Source organism: Papaver somniferum, chromosome 4, assembly GCF_003573695.1.
Source record: "Papaver somniferum cultivar HN1 chromosome 4, ASM357369v1, whole genome shotgun sequence".
Classification (NCBI taxonomy): Eukaryota; Viridiplantae; Streptophyta; class Magnoliopsida; order Ranunculales; family Papaveraceae; genus Papaver; species Papaver somniferum.
Window position 1 is genome coordinate 153606198 of NC_039361.1, and position 16061 is coordinate 153622258.

General features: G+C 37.7%; 3 protein-coding genes and 1 pseudogene across 4 annotated transcripts; 2 read left to right on the forward strand and 2 right to left on the reverse strand.

The window, feature by feature from the left end:
* The first annotated feature begins 2761 nt into the window (after window positions 1-2761).
* LOC113273313 (epidermis-specific secreted glycoprotein EP1-like) lies at window positions 2762-4135 on the forward strand. Its single transcript, XM_026523054.1, has one exon. The coding sequence runs from the start codon at window positions 2762-2764 to the stop codon at window positions 4133-4135; it is 1374 nt and encodes a 457-aa protein (XP_026378839.1).
* A 375-nt stretch (window positions 4136-4510) lies between these two features.
* LOC113274376 lies at window positions 4511-5914 on the reverse strand (annotated as a pseudogene).
* Window positions 5915-8856: 2942 nt separating this feature from the next.
* Window positions 8857-9855, forward strand: LOC113273314 (glucuronoxylan 4-O-methyltransferase 1-like). Its single transcript, XM_026523055.1, has one exon. It carries the CDS (start codon window positions 8857-8859, stop codon window positions 9853-9855), a length of 999 nt encoding a protein of 332 aa, XP_026378840.1.
* Window positions 9856-10322: 467 nt separating this feature from the next.
* On the reverse strand, window positions 10323-15123 carry LOC113271619 (TITAN-like protein). 2 transcript variants are annotated; one of them, XM_026521513.1, is made up of 7 exons: window positions 14805-15123; window positions 14580-14703; window positions 12544-12883; window positions 12325-12401; window positions 11752-11788; window positions 11093-11520; window positions 10323-10721 (listed from the first exon to the last, which is right to left on the reverse strand). In XM_026521513.1, the coding sequence occupies exons 1-7, from the start codon at window positions 15083-15085 to the stop codon at window positions 10680-10682; spliced, it is 1329 nt and encodes a 442-aa protein (XP_026377298.1). In that variant the 5' UTR covers window positions 15086-15123; the 3' UTR covers window positions 10323-10679. The 2 variants fall into 2 exon arrangements, with proteins under 2 accessions (XP_026377298.1, XP_026377297.1); XM_026521512.1 differs by having other exon boundaries at window positions 14580-14706.
* Between the last annotated feature and the right edge of the window lie 938 nt (window positions 15124-16061).

The following is a 16061-nucleotide window of genomic DNA, read 5'->3' on the forward strand; positions in this document are numbered from 1 at the left end:
AGTAAATAGGTTAGTGCGTCCTGGATCACCTGGATCTCTTCCTGCATACAGAAACGCCCCAGTAACTTATTTCAATGAAAATTTACATTGGTAAGGACCAAGGTGAGCTCTTGGGGACTCAACAAATCCTGCAAAACCTAAGATCGACATCTAGACTTATTTGAAAATGCCTTACTAGTAGGGATAGATCCAGAAACTAAGATTCAGTGTATCTCGCGATGGTATACTAGGATTCAGTCCTTGGTCTCAAATTGGGTGATTCGTGCTTACAGGAGGCTCGTTGGGGACGTTTTACGCATCTACAGATCTTGCGTGACTGTAGTATCTCGTCGAGGATATATACTAGGAGTCATGGAATCACAACCATGCGAAGACATGATGACATTATGGTTGTCCCGGTTCATAAGTCTGTCGGGGACGTTTTACGCTCTACAGAACCTATGTGACCAACAGTTTCTCGTCGAGGATGTATGCTAGGATTCAAGGCATCACGACCAGCAGTGTCTCGTGGGGACATATATTAGAAATCGTGGTTGCGGGTGCCTTGAGGACCAAGGGCTTAGTCTCTACCTTGAGGGTCGAGTTTTGTCCTAAAGGGACGAGCTTGTCTTTTGGCGAGGATGATCAAACTTGTCTCCAGAGCTTTCTAATAATTTCGAACCCTCTCTCATTATAGTTTTGCTGAACTTTTGAAGACGACATGTTAGCTCAGAATGATGACTAAACCCCTAGTTATGGAAGTGTCATTCTGCCTATGGTCTTTAAATGACACTTTTGCCCCGTATCTAAATTTCACCATCTAAAGGGATAAAATGTGATATACTTTTTGATGATGAATCAGTGAGCTAAATATATAAATTTGGTGCACTGATTAGGCGAGCAATTTGATAAACTCGATTTTTATTTTCACTTGATTTGTGGAAAATAATGATTAGGGAAGACAAAAAAACATCTCCAACGATCAAAACAGAAAAAAACAACAATCTAACTTGTCATAATACATCCAATTTATATTTCCTATGTTCATCATTATCGAAATAAATTAATAAACGGCTTTTGTCAGTCGAAAAAGACAACAAAACTGGTGATTTTTATGAGAAGTCGTTCCACAGAACTAAAAAGGCAGAAAGTTTTTGCTCTAAAAAGAAGTAACTTCTTTACTTCCCAAACATACATTTTGCTATTGACTTAAAAAGGCAAAAAAATTATTTCTTGAAGCTACCAAAATACCTCATAAAAGACTCGCGAGACCGAAGCATACCCAGACTAATTGGGGTATACCAAATAAAACAAAATAGGATCATTAGGAAGTAAAACCAAAATCCCCTTAACCATATATATCTTTTTAGAGTGGCTGAATTGCCATTGTTTAATTAACAATAATTAACCTTTTTAGTTTAATTAATTTAGTTAGATTAATTAGTTGAATTAAAAGTTATGAAATCTTGTGTTGGTTAGATTGAACTTATGAATTTTTGGTTGGAAGATTTTTGAGACCAAATTACAGAAGAAGTCAACATTTTTAGAATCATAGTATGAAAAATCAGCATGCTCGATTGAAAACAAAAATGACAACCCTTTACAGCAGGCATGTTGATAATAAACCATGTTGACAACCAAATGAGATTTTCCATACAGAGAAAGGCATTACAAATGCATGATTAGTTGGGAAAGTATAAAAAATTTCAGCGACTAGACTATAGTCGTCAAGGTTGAACATGTCAAACATTGACGACTCAAAATCTTATACACATGCTAGTCATGATTACATATAAAACAGCATGACGACTATAGTCGTCAAGGTTGAATACCAAGAAAAACCGTCATGTTAAAAAATATATTTTTTTGACGACATTTCGTAGGAATTTGGAATCATACTGGATATGGGATTACGTACAAGATTACACCCAATCTCATATATATCTGGTAGCCCCATATTTTAGTTTATTCTTGATTTTTTTTTGTTTGGTTTCGTTTTGATTTTTATTTTCATTTCATCACGTAGGATTAGTGGTGGATGAGTTTTAATTTTACTGTTGCAATAAAATTGGATTCGTATATTTATAAAAAAGGATGATTTGGTCTTTTAATATCTTTTAGACACTCTTTATCACGTTATCTTGGATGAGTTTAAATTCTATATATATCCTAATTAACTCCCGCCAGTAATATTATCACACATTACAGAAGAGCAACTGCACGCCATTATCATGGGCGGGAGAAGGAGGCATCCGTAACTATTACATGGGTTCAGATGCCAATATTAAGTATTCAGGGTTCTCGTCGTCCCAAACATGGGTTACATAGGAATGCCTCTAAGAAATCTGTCTCTTTTCCGCACACATCTCCATTATCCAAAAATACTGAAAACACAATGGTTGACTTTGAGTACCAATTTCTGCAAATCTCTAGATTTTCTCTCCAATATTTTGGTGCGTCTTGGCGTGTTCATAATATACACAAGCGTAAGCAAATTAGAAGAACAGTATTCGTTCTTTGGTTAGTTTATCAGTAAGATCCATTTTAAGTGGGGGATGCACGTTCATTTCCTCACTATTAGATTCGCACAAGATTACGTTTTTCAACTTACCGACGAAGTGATATATCTGACAAAGCATAGTAACATGAATTTGCCTTCCTTCCATGCAAGTGTCAGATTAAAAATAGCCAAGTGAGGGGTTTAATTTATTCAGTTTCCGGTTTATAAATAAGACTACATATCCCATTGCAATATAGATAGAATAGAACCAGTATAGTAAAGATGATCAGATCTTATGCTTCTTCATTTCTTCAATCTCTTACCGTCTTCTTGATTGTTTGTTGTTCTTCACTAGTTGCAGAAGTAAGTGCAGATGTTCCAGCATCAAAAAGATTCAGTTACAACTTGGAACCCAACGGATTCCGCCCAGGTTATTATGAAACCGAATACCGTGTGAGTTTCCGTGATTTACCGATCCAAAGCTATCCATTTTCTCTTTGTTTTTATGAAGCCAACCCTGAGAGTACTGGTATCGACGAATCCGTACCCGTTACCAACTCCTACATACTTGCTATCGGTATGGGTCATGCTCATTCTGACGGCATTACGCGTTGGGTTTGGGCAGCTAACCTTAATCGTCCTGTTGGGAACAAAGCTAAACTTGTTTTCAGTCGCAGCGGAAATCTTGCTTTAATCGATGGAAATGGTCGAATCGGTTGGCAAACTAGGACGAGCAACAAAGGTGTTGTTGATATTAGACTGCTCCCGAATGGCAACTTGGTGCTTCTTGATAGAAATGGCGGATTTGTCTGGCAGAGTTTCCATTATCCTACTAATACCCTCTTGGTAGGACAAGGTCTTGGTCCTGGAAGTTCGACTACTAACAAGATAGTAAACGGGAGATACAGTTTGGTTCTGCAGGATGCAAAACTTAGTTTGTTCATCGCTCCGGAACCGAAATCATCGAAACCTATCAACTATTATAACGTAACACAAATGTCTGTGTTAGGGAGTAATATTACCTTTGACACTTCCAAGTACTTCTTTGGACCCGGTCCCGGAGGATTCTATATCACATTAAGCATTGTTGTTAGTACTAATTCCTTTTATCCATTGGCGAGTCCGAAATACAATAGTACTTTGTCTATGCTTCGAATAGGTTCAAATGGTAATCTATTTATCTATACTTACTCTGACTTACCAGTTAATAATTATAAGGCATGGGAAAAAACTTATGCCACCTTTTCTGGAGAGGGAGGCGATAATGAATGCATCCTACCTCCAAAGTGTGGGTCATTCGGCCTTTGCGAGGATGGCCAGTGTGTTGCTTGTCCGACACCGAAAGGACAACTGGGTTGGGACAAGAATTGCAAACTACCAAGCATACCTTCTTGCAATGCTAGTGCAGCCAATGTGGGTTATTACGTAGTCCCATATGTAGCAGATTATCGGCTACTGGATGATTCTGACGGAGAAGGATCACTGAGGGTCGACGAGTGTATGAAGAAGTGTAGCAGTGACTGCAAGTGTGTCGGTTTCTTCCACAGATTATTAGCTACTCGTTTTCAGTGCTTGCTTGCTACCCAAATCAATACGTTGGCCAAGGGTGATGTTTTTCGGGCCTCTGCAGATGTTTACATTAAGTATACAAAGTAGAAAGAAGATCTTAATGATATATCTCGAAATATTCTATCTTAAATTCGTGTGTTTCCTCTGCTTATAGTTTGAACTGAAGGGTGTAAAAGAATAAGTAAGTACGAATTAAAATAAAACAAATAATTGTTGGTAATTTTTGGGTCTTGGGGGCAGAGTTCAGGTCACTAGATTTATACGGTGCTTGGATGTACTTAAAATCTGTTTTTCGACGAAAAGTCACAAATCAGTTTGGTAATGATTTTTTAGAATAACTTATAGAAACAGAAAAATCAGTTTTTTGTGAAATAAAATAGTTTTGCTTCTAACTTTTGCTTCTAGAGAAGCAGATTATATATACGAACGAAGCAGTGATAAAAATTCAAAGTAAAACTTAATATATATTGTAAAATTTTATACAAACCGACTCATGATCCAAACTTATTCACTCGGAAATCTGACTTGAAATTGTGGCATCAAAAGATTTCCTCCTCACTAGCAAGCATGTAACCTTGGAAGGTTGAGCATGAGTATTATCTAATGTACACAGCACGAAATCAGGACGGTGCAGCGCAAGATTCAGACGGTCCTCGCCCACGACAAGCCCCGTTGCATCAAGGAGCACATGCCATGAATTCCGATGAGCCTCGGACACCCAATGCAGCGAATAAGTGGTTCCATTGACTTCGGCCGGATAAGAAAATAGTCCCTTTGGTGTATACTTACATTTTTTCCTGAAATATTGACTAAGTTGTGAACCTTTAACTCTCAAATCCATCCAACTCTCTGGAACTGAAATCACCTTTGATTCCTTATAACCAGCAAATGCTTTTATGCAGTCGATATCTTCGCTGATTGTCGTCATTTAAATATTCCCTCTAAAAAAAGGGTATGCTTCTCCTACTAACATCATAGCTTCCTTATAACTTGGAACGAAGAGAACAAGATATTCATCCTCAGTTAAACCACAGTGTTTTAAAACCTTGTTCCGTGCTTGAATTTCCGGAATCGAAATGAACGTACCGGGGAACGAAGATTTCATTGTGAGCATTTCGAGCAATCTTGAAGGCGCTAATTCGATCTTCTCCGGGTCAGGCAGATTGCTTCCGAAACTAGGAGAAGAATACTGCTCAAATCAGTACTATTATCAGTATTGTCACCTTCTTCGACTAGCCCGTTGTAGTACTGAGGGTATTTGGTAAAGACGTACTGTTTCACGTATAGCATTTCGTTGGGTGTGATCGGACCTGACCATCTTATGAGATCTTCCCCATGAAGTTGTGATATTGCTTCTGCTACTAAGTGAGCTGGGATCAGTTCATGCGCTTTCTGTGCAACAATTGAATTCCAGATTACAAAACTTCACCAACAACTTAAATGACAAACTTATACATGTATTTATCACTTCTTACCTTGACAACCATGCTATTAGGCCTTCCATTTTGGATCGGCGACCGGGGTATCGACCCAAATAATGATTCTTCCAGTGAAATTTCCATAGGAGCCTATTTGAGAATCTTAATGTCAGAGGTTTTAAAACTATCCAAATACTAAAAAAAATAAAATAAAATAATCGACTTCTCTTATAGTTCGCAAACATGAATATGCATATATACCTTGGATCCGGGGTGCAAAATAATCTGGTCTTCGACGTTTCTCCCCATCATTCGAACGCGCGGTTGGGTGTCAGTGAAGCTGCTAGCAAAAATGAGGTTGCAGAAGAGAAGGATCAGCTTTGCAGGGTATGGAAGAAATTAGAGGAGGAGATTGTTGTTCTTGAAGCGAAGAGAAAACCCAAGCAAGATTTTTGTAGTGGCTGAACTACTTGAGAACTAGAGATGATTTTAAGTAAATTTAGAACAATAACTAGACTTTGACAATGACAACACCAATATCAAAGTATACTATTATTTTCTCTTAAGATACCTAAAGCACGGATGAAATTAAAATGTACCACGGTCGACAACATTCCTCTTTGAAAGAACAAAAACTTGAACTTTGTTTTAGTCAAATCAAATCCAAGTACAACTGACTTGGTTTAATCCATTATGGGTAATGCAAACCTAGAATTTCCGAGAAGTTAGTTTAGTAGTTTAATCCCTGTTTGATGAGTGCGAATTCGTGCACATTCCTTAACGAGTGTATATTCCACATTTCAATCTCTATCCTTGATTTAATTTACGAAGTTAAATAACGAGGGTCATGATTTTAAACATGGAGGATAATGGGGCCATCAATTAAGTAATCAACCAATCAGTAGAATATGTAAAATATACCATCAATTAAGTAATCAACCAATCAGTAAAATATGTGAAATATACGCCGGTTGATTCAAACATTTGAGTGTGATATGAATTTGCCAACAAATCATTCATTGGAAAAGTTGTGAATCTGTAAAATTGGTGTATTTTTAGACAATATTGCAGATGTATTACTTGCCTAAAGATGAGAATTGTTTAGGGACTAGGGTCCTTATAGATATGAGCTGGGTTAACTCATGACTCTAGACTGTCATGAGACCAAGTCACCATGTTCAACGACTAGAAGGCATTTCCAGATGTTACCGTGATGATTTTAGTTTAAACGCCTCGGTTTTAACCATTGACTTAGCCTGGCCTTACAGCTCTCTATGTCCACTTTAGTGAGAATACTAATAATCGAGAAAATGATGGTTTTAAAAATGGAAGATGCTCTCAAGGTTGATAATTCAAAATTTTGGAATGAATTGTGACACCATTTTGAAGACGTCACAAAGAAAACAAACAAACGAAAAGCGGTGGGGAAGGAAAAGCATCTTTTGAGGCTGAAAAGGACTAATCTTGCAGCAACCCCTAATTAAAGCTCTAATCACAAATTTTAACTTTGAATTGACAAGGAAACAAACAACAGTATGGCCACGTCCGTGATCAGCGATCAAACAGACAAAACACGGTCATGTGTGGAGAAAAATTTACTAGCGTACTGTTCTGGGTATTTTTTTATCTAGTATCATCATAAAAACCACCCCTATGTAAAATGGTTGAAAAGCCAGTAAATGTCATTATAATAGAGCTGTGAATATAATTAAGACTTAACACGCAATAATTCAAATTCGCAACCGTTAAAAATCTTGCAGATCATATAAAAAGAAAACACAGAAACAAGCTGTTTGGTGTTGTTTTTACTCTACCCTCTATTTTCCTTCTTCAATTAATCTATTCATTTCAATCTTTCCAACATAAGAAACAAGACTAGTTAATTTGTTTGGCCGGTGTAAACAATGTCTGTCTGTGATTGTAAAAGAGATGATAGGCTTACTTAGTCATTATTTTACAATTACAGAGAAAGAGAAAGTGAAAGATGAAGCTACTATGAAGTAGCCAACCAAAATATGCCTCTAATCAGGATTCCCATGAACAGTGTTGCGAAATAGACAATACCCTTATGCGAACGATAGCGTAAGAATACTTGTCGGGAAACTATATAAACAAATGCAATGGAAATTAATGGAGTCGAAAAATTCATACAGATACATGGAATAGGCTCCGAATATGCTGATTACCAACTCGGCGGATTTCTAATGCACAAAATGACGTACATACAAAAAGCGAAAATTTGGAATTATTTTCCAAGCAAGCGGTCATTGTCCGATGATTTTTATTGGTTCATTGATTAGGGGAGATACCCCATTTTCTCAACAGTTCTGTATATCCTAGTTTTTCTTCAGTAGAAAAATGACATTGTAAGTCTAGATGAAAATCCTGTAACTTAAACAGCGAAGCAGTAGTTGTAATGTATCTAATGTGTCTGTTTTATAAAGCCAAGTAGGGATCACAGCATAAAAAATTGAGTTACGGATCAAATCAAATTATAAGTAAACAGTGGCATTGTGGAGTAGTTAGAAGGTTAAAAGAGGAATTGGGTCCCTTGTGTCTGGTAAAGTAATTGCAAGGCTGAAGTAGGATGACGAAACTGCAGCTTGGTGAGTCGAGGTTTCTATGGTTAGATAAGTAATGTCTCAAGTCTCAACTAATCCATCTTTCACTTCCATTCTTCTTCTATAATTAACTTTCTTCCATCACAAACGTTGGTATGTCAATACCACCACCTTTTTGTGATAAGGTCAGCAGACTCGGCACTAATCAGAGAGCAAATAAAATTTCAAAATGTTCAGAAAGATAGAGATGTTTAAAGACGAGTCAGACAACCTCTCCTCTGCGAGTGATTTACCTAAAAAAATTCCAACTGATAAATGGCGCCTATATGACGCAACGACTACATCTGAGCACTAGTATGTCACAGAACAGTTAATGGTTGAGAAAAGTTAGGCATAAAGTGAAGTTCAGTTCTGAGGTTGACGAAGTGAAAAGAATGAAAAACAAGAAAACAGTGAAGAGGAAATACACAGTACTAACAGACACCGTGAGATCGTGGTGGCTCTCCAACTGCATCACTATATGACATTCGTACTCTGTCACCAAATGAAGAGAAAAAAAGTTATTGAACTTTTTGTAAAGGGAAGTCTAGCAACTCATTGAACCTACAAAAACTTAGCCAACACCCTAACAGTGATCCTACAACTAACATGTATGATTCTATAGTACAACTCAACAATAATGACATACTTCAAACAAAAGCAATAGGTTTCCTTCAATTCTACTCGACCAAGAAACTATCATAATACAATTTTACAATAATGAGAATACCCAACTCTGTGCTAGTGAATCAGTGATAGTGGTGGTAGAAGATAAACCAAAATAAAGAGAATGTCCTCAAAAGCAACTGTGGATCATCCTCTTATATCTTCTCCAACTCATTCCCTTCCTCAAGACTCGTCAGAATCACAAGTATTGCTTGAGATTCCAGACAGTTATCACAAAGATCACAACCACAGCCATAAAGACAGCAAGAATGAAAAAGAAAGCGGGAGAGGAAAAAAGAGAATGAAAATTACCACAAAGAAACTCCTCATTATCCTCTTCTTCATCCTATCAACCATCTCACTTTTAAGACTCCTCAGAATCACAACCACAGGAACTAGTCAACCTCCTACTTTATCTCAGTCTCAGCAAGAGAAGAACACCCGATTACATGCATCAAACACACACAGAACATATTCCCCTTCCAAATTAGATGTAGATCTCACTGTAAAGGAATTCCAACTCCTCACAAGTATCATCTCGCAAAGAGTCCCCTGCAACCTCCTCATATTCGGTATAAGACCTCAAACCCTTCAACTCTCGTCGCTGAACAGTGGAGGCACCACTATCTTCCTCGAAGATGACCCTGAAAAGCTGCTAGCAATCCGTAGAACAAAAGAAGGCATGCAGATGTACAAAATTGAGCATCAGGCAGCCGCCAAAGAGGCATACAACCTGCTCCGACATGCAAGGACGCACCCTGATTGTGCACCTGAAGCACAGCCGCTTCAATCATCAAAATGCCGACTAGCACTGACACAGCTACCAAAGGAGATATACGAACTCAAGTGGGACGTAGTGGTGGTTGATGGACCAAGCGGTGATAAACCAGAGGCACCTGCGAGGATGGCTGCAATCTATACCACCAGTATGATTGCTAGGTTTGGGAACAATACAGATGTCTTGGTTCATGATGTCGATAGAACGGTTGAGAAATGGTTTTCTTGGGAGTTTCTATGTCATGAAAACTTGATTTCTTCCAAAGGGAAACTTTGGCATTTTAGGATTGTGGAGAGTTCAACTTCTACTAGTTTTTGTTCTAATGCGACAGTTCGAATCATGTGATATCGTTCTTTTGCCTACTAGTTCTTTATCAACCAAAGGTAGACGTAAACTGGCCTATGTCAACAAATACACTTGGCTAGTGAGATACAAGAGATGAAAAATGATATACATTCATGTATCAGACTATCAGTGCATGTATTTAAATCCAAAAGCCAGTATAAGATGAATCAGTTATACAAAGCTTGATATCCTTATACACAAGTCAAGTTGGAATCACACAAAACGTACTAAGATTAAAAACATGTAAGATAAAATCAAACTAATACAGAATAATAACTGCTTAGGCAAATACAACTGAGTGCAGGAAGAGGAGAGTAATGATATGTTTACTGACCTCACTTTCTAAATGGAGAGTCGAGTTTTTAGATATAAATCATAAAGATAAAGAACCATCATGCATTTCTCTTAATTTTACTTGGTTGGATCAGTATGTATTTGAATAGAAAACAGTTTTGACAAATTTGTAAGAACTAAAGAATGATAATAGACATTCCAAAAACCCAAGTCCATTCACACCAAACACATTAGTATGTACAACTACTCAGTTATGATTAATGAACTTGATTTCATATCACAGTCTCAACTATATAAGATAGAATCTCCGGGCCTTGCTGTTTACATGGAGACCGAACAGTTTTAGGTTTCACAATATCCTAATGAGGACCATCATTCTTCTCTGTGGGCCAACATAATATGGTACATACCCCGAAATGAGACTGTCACGTGTAACTTTTTACCAGAAAATGACTAAGGTACATTCCAAAAATGCACAATATTTATAGGCATGCAGATCCAGGAATGGCCATAACTACCCATAATGACAATTAAGTCTCAACTGCATCTTTATTTTCTGCAATATCCTTCCGCTGCATTACGAGGAAGAAAATATGAAATAAGTTTGGAATTTCCTACATCATAAACATCAAATACGGCATAAATAACAATCATGATTCAGGAACTTGATTTATTAAGAATGACGGTTACTGCTAATATATTTCCCACATAACCTACCATGAGATTCTTAGCCATGCAGAAAAAGAAAAAAAAAACAGTTAAACTCGGAACCAAGCACCACCGTATAAAAGAGACGAACTTAAACCAAGATAAAAAGAAAGCGAACCACTCCAAAAGAAAAGGAATAATACACGACAAACAAAACTGTATACATCTGAAAACTGCCACAATCATCATAAACGCATAATATAAACCAGAACATAGTTTGAAATGTGCAATTTACCATTCGTTTGCTAACGTAGGGTTGTATCACGATTGGTACATCAGGTCCGCTGTCAACCTCAGGCAATTTTTGTTTCTCCATCTGAAACTCTTTCCGTGATTCATTTCGGCTTCCTGATTGCCAAACTCTACCAAAATTTGGAAGCCAGTCAGCATCAAAGTTATTGACTATTTCTCCTCTCTTCTCCATCTCCAGCTCAAGCTTTCTCCTCTCTGCCCAAGCAGCACCCACCCTTTTTGGGTTTAATTTCTGAGATTTCACCGACTTACGCGAGGAAGGAGCAAGGCCACTCTCACTCACTCCTGCAGTAATATGATGGAGCTGAATTTCTTCCACTGTGTCAAACCAGGGTGGAGGAGCTCCCGCATGAACATTGTCTTTAGACACTTGAGGAAGCAACGGAAGACTTTGAGTGGAACTCTGCGATGCTGAAAATGGTACAAAGGAACACAATATGAAGTATGGTTCAAAGTTCATGTCAATGCAAGTGAAAATAGATAACAAAACGCTAGACACTTCGTTGCATGTGTCAAATGATAGTTTGCATAACATTTACGCACAAATTGCCTTATTTCACGACGCATCTTGTGTTCGTGAGACATTAAATCCTACAAGAGACAACGAAAAAACAAATGGAATAAAAATGTGTGAATCCATACCCTGTTTACTGCTCCCACCATTACACAGTCTTCCAACCTAGCATGAATAACTACCTTCTATTAAAATTTTCAGGCAAACTAAAGTCTAAATATAGTAGATGACAGAAACACGCTTGATAAAAATCAGCAACTGAATTTTATATGGTAGTACTGAACAAAGGAAATGAACGACAGGGAATAACAGAAACATGACCCACGATACAAAGGCAGCACCAATAAACTAATAGAGAAAATTATAGCAGCATTCTATAAGAAAGATCCAGATGAATGTGTCTCACATCATTACTTCACTCTTATACCGCACAATCATTAAGGAGCTTGAGCTTCCATGTCTACCAGGCAGAAATATATGATTGTTATACTTGATCAATTAGAACTTAAGCACCTAAAGACCTCACCCCAGGCAAGGCTATAAATTATATAATAATATATAATTGAAAAGTTAAACAACCTCCGTTTAATCTCTTGAAATGTATATAGTGGGATTCAGATCATGTGATAACTTAACTAGATATGAACAAATAGAAGAAACGGTTTATAAAAGGAAGACGCAATGAGCAGGGGAAAGCTTACTGCTTTATTGCTGGGAGAGCAATCAACTGAGCTTGCGCCACTACTTGCAAGAAAACCATTTTGTTTATCAGCATAATCTGAGGCACGGAAGAGCGAAAACAATATCAGCTACTACTATACAGAATTAGAATTCAAAAATAGAACTCAGAAGTAAAATTTATTCTGAAACTTGGGATAAGAAAGCAAGAAAACAAATCATAGTTAGAATAGCATCCAAACCTTGTGGACACGTTATAGTCTCTCCCATGCCATGCATACCATGTGCATATGAATAACTGTGCTCCCCAGCAGCTGGCAAAAAAGTATCACATAGAAATGAGCCAACAGCTGCGATTCCATGGACTTCTCTAGGAAACTCCTGTTGCCTCTCATTCGCAGAACTTTGTAAAGGTACAAAACTATTTGAATTACTGGAATTAAAAGAGTAAATTTCTAAGTTATTTTTAGTGTCAGAGATAAGTTGATTGTGGATATCTTTTGAAGCTCCCAAGGAAGGCCCACAAGCTTCTCCATTCGCTAAAGGATCTGAATTCTCCAGCACACGGCATCTTTTTTCCCACTGAAATTTAAAAACATAGGCAAAAGATGAATCTCTTGAGAATGGCACGATATCAAATAGAACAATCACATACAATTATTCTGCATAATATGATTTCACTGCAGTCCCCAGCCTCTCTCCCATGACTCTAGGGTAAAACACTAGGCTGGAGCATGCTAGCCTCACATTACTGTGCGTGCTTAAAATCTCCAACCCTCCTGATTACCAGAAATGAGAAACCAGAAGAGTATACGGTGGTTGTCAATGGTTTAAACTCCTGTTACATCTATTCTATAACTGGAACTGTCAGTCTGTGTCAGCATGAACACTTGTCTGTATTCTGTAGCTATGTTGTGAAAGGTGCCCTAGGCGCCTAGGCAATAAAGCGTCCTAGGCGCCAAGATGTGTACAGTTTTTTTTTCCCATGACGCCTCGCCTAGCGCCTAAAGACAACATAGTTCTGTAGGTCAGTCTACGTGTGGTTGTGAGTGCCTGTTTGGAGTGTATATAAAATCCTTGTTGTTTGGTATCTGGGAGATCATTCTCATTTCTTTGAGTAGAGTAACTCTGTTATCTTGGTACCAGAGCAGCCAAAGCTTCTAAGAAAGTATAATCTGGAGATTTGCTAAATAATTTTTCAAAAGGTGAAACGAAATTGAGACTTCTGACAATTGATTGTATAGTTAGCAGTCATAAATGAGTGAGGAAAGTTCTACCAATGTCCAAAATGTGTCTATGCTTAGCTTCTGCAACACCATTTTGTTCAGAAGTATATGGACATGTATACTCATGTTTGATGCCATGAGTGGTTGTAAAAGCAGCCAATTCTTTATAATAAACTCACCAACACCATAAGTTCTTATAGTGATGATTTTGAAACAATACTGATTCTCAATTTGAGTTTTGAAGTTGAAGATAACTGTTTTGATATCAGATTTAGCATGAACAGGAAAAATCCAACAGAAATTACAGAAATCATCCACTATATTGACATAGTACACATAACCACTATTAGACATAACAGGAGAAGGACCCCAAAGATCCATATGTGATAGTTCTAGTGGTTTAGATGTACAATGAGTAAAAAGAGAAAAAGGCAATTTATGAGATATACCTAATTGACAGCACTCACAGAAAAGTGGTGTTTTTATTACAGAATTGACATACTTTTTGAAGTATGACACAGCTCTAATCACTTTCTAACACACTACCGTAATGAACAATCTATAATTTGCAATAAACGCCACATTGATACCCCCAGTGCAAGAGAGTTTGAAGTTCACTATAAACAATTGGCCGACGCAGGAGGCCCTCTTGTGATGACTAAAAGTTATTCATATGAGTCACAAAATAGTATCCCTAAAGCTGTATATAAGTAACCCCAGATCACTGCATTATCAAACTCACATTGGCGGAGATTACTAGTAAGTTCTGCACAATCATCTCAGATAACCCAACACCAAAATAAAAACAGAATCTATAACCAAAGTAATATTGTTGCCAATTACCAGGGTTCAGGGTTTGCGTTTGGAGTTAAAAGTTCACTATGAATAATCGGCTGCTGCAGGAGGCCCTCTTGTGATGACTAAAAGTGATTCCTATGAGTCACAAAATAGTATCCCTAAAGCAATATATAAGTAACCCCAGATCAACATTCATCTTCGATAACCCAACACCAAAATGCAAATAAAATCTATAACCAAAGTAATAAGTATACCTTAGAAAGATCAGACTCAGAAACCCTAAACGAGCCAACACGATCCATTCCTCCACCATTCTTCCACATGAAATCCTTCAAATTCTTCAAATGCTCCGGACTTGCTAAATGATTAATAGCATTACTACTACAAAATCACACACAGACAAAAAGATGAATCAAAACATTTAAAGATGTTCAAATAAAATTAAGAAAATGGTGAAACTAAGAGGTTGAAATTCTTACCAAGCGAATAAGCTATTGAGTTCATGAATATCGGAATCACAAAAGACGCACCATAATCGATTACGAGAAGCGTGTTCAAGACGGATAACAGTAGGGTTTTTGATGAAAAATCGAACATCGGAAAGTTTGTTATTAAATCGAGAAAGAAAAGAAGAGAGTGATTTTATATGGTTTGGTAAATACTTATGTTTTCGACCTAGATTATGATTCAGTTTGCATACTTTACAGTACTCAAATTCCATATTATGGTTTTGCTTCTGTTTCTTCTTCTTTTCTTCCATGATTATTAAGATTTGACAGACACTAATTCAGGGTAGAAGAAAATCTCGCCCCTAGAAATATACTTTACTAATAGTGATTTTGGCGGGTTTCGAACTCATTGTAGTTTGGGCTAGTTTTAACGGGCTTAGAGCGAGTCCGGTGGGACTTGGTGGATGGGCAAACTCCATTTTTAATGATGGAAAACCAGCTTCTCGGAGAAGATTGAACCAACCGTTCAAGTAGCACAACTTCCACGGATGAATTATTTGAACTTGTTCCGTATATCAATGCTCGGATCCTAAATATCCTAGCGACATATTTGTCTTAAACCTCATCATGTTGTTGGCGGCTTAATTGCCTCAAAACCCACCTGCGTTGACAGACTTCACTGTCTCAACACATTATCATAGTGTTGACGGCTCAATTGCCTAAAAAATCATCACATGTGCTGTCAGGCTTCACTGCCTCAACACATCATCATAATGTTGGGACGCACTATCTCCTCAACACTCACCTGTGTTGTCATGCCTCACTGCCTTAATACATCATCATAGTGTTGACGACTTAACTTCCTCAACACTCACCTGTGTTGTCAGGCTTCACTACCTCAACACATTATCATAGTGTTGACTGATCAACTGCCTCGGCACTCATCACCTATGTTGTCAGGCTTCATTGCCTCAACACATCATCCTAGTGTTGAGACGCACTACCTTCTCAACACTCACATGTGTTGTCAAGCTTCACTGCCTCAACATCTCATTTTATGTTCACGGATCAACTGCATGAACCCTTCAACTTAGTATTAACGGCTCAACTGCCCCAACACTCATCACTGTGTTGTCAGGCTTCACTGCCTCAACACATTGTCACGACTCAAATGCCTCAACATTCACCTGTGTTGACAGGCTTCACTGATTATCGTAGTGTTAACGGCTCAACTTCCTCAACAATCATCACCTGTGTAGTCAGGATTCACTTCCTCACCACATCAAC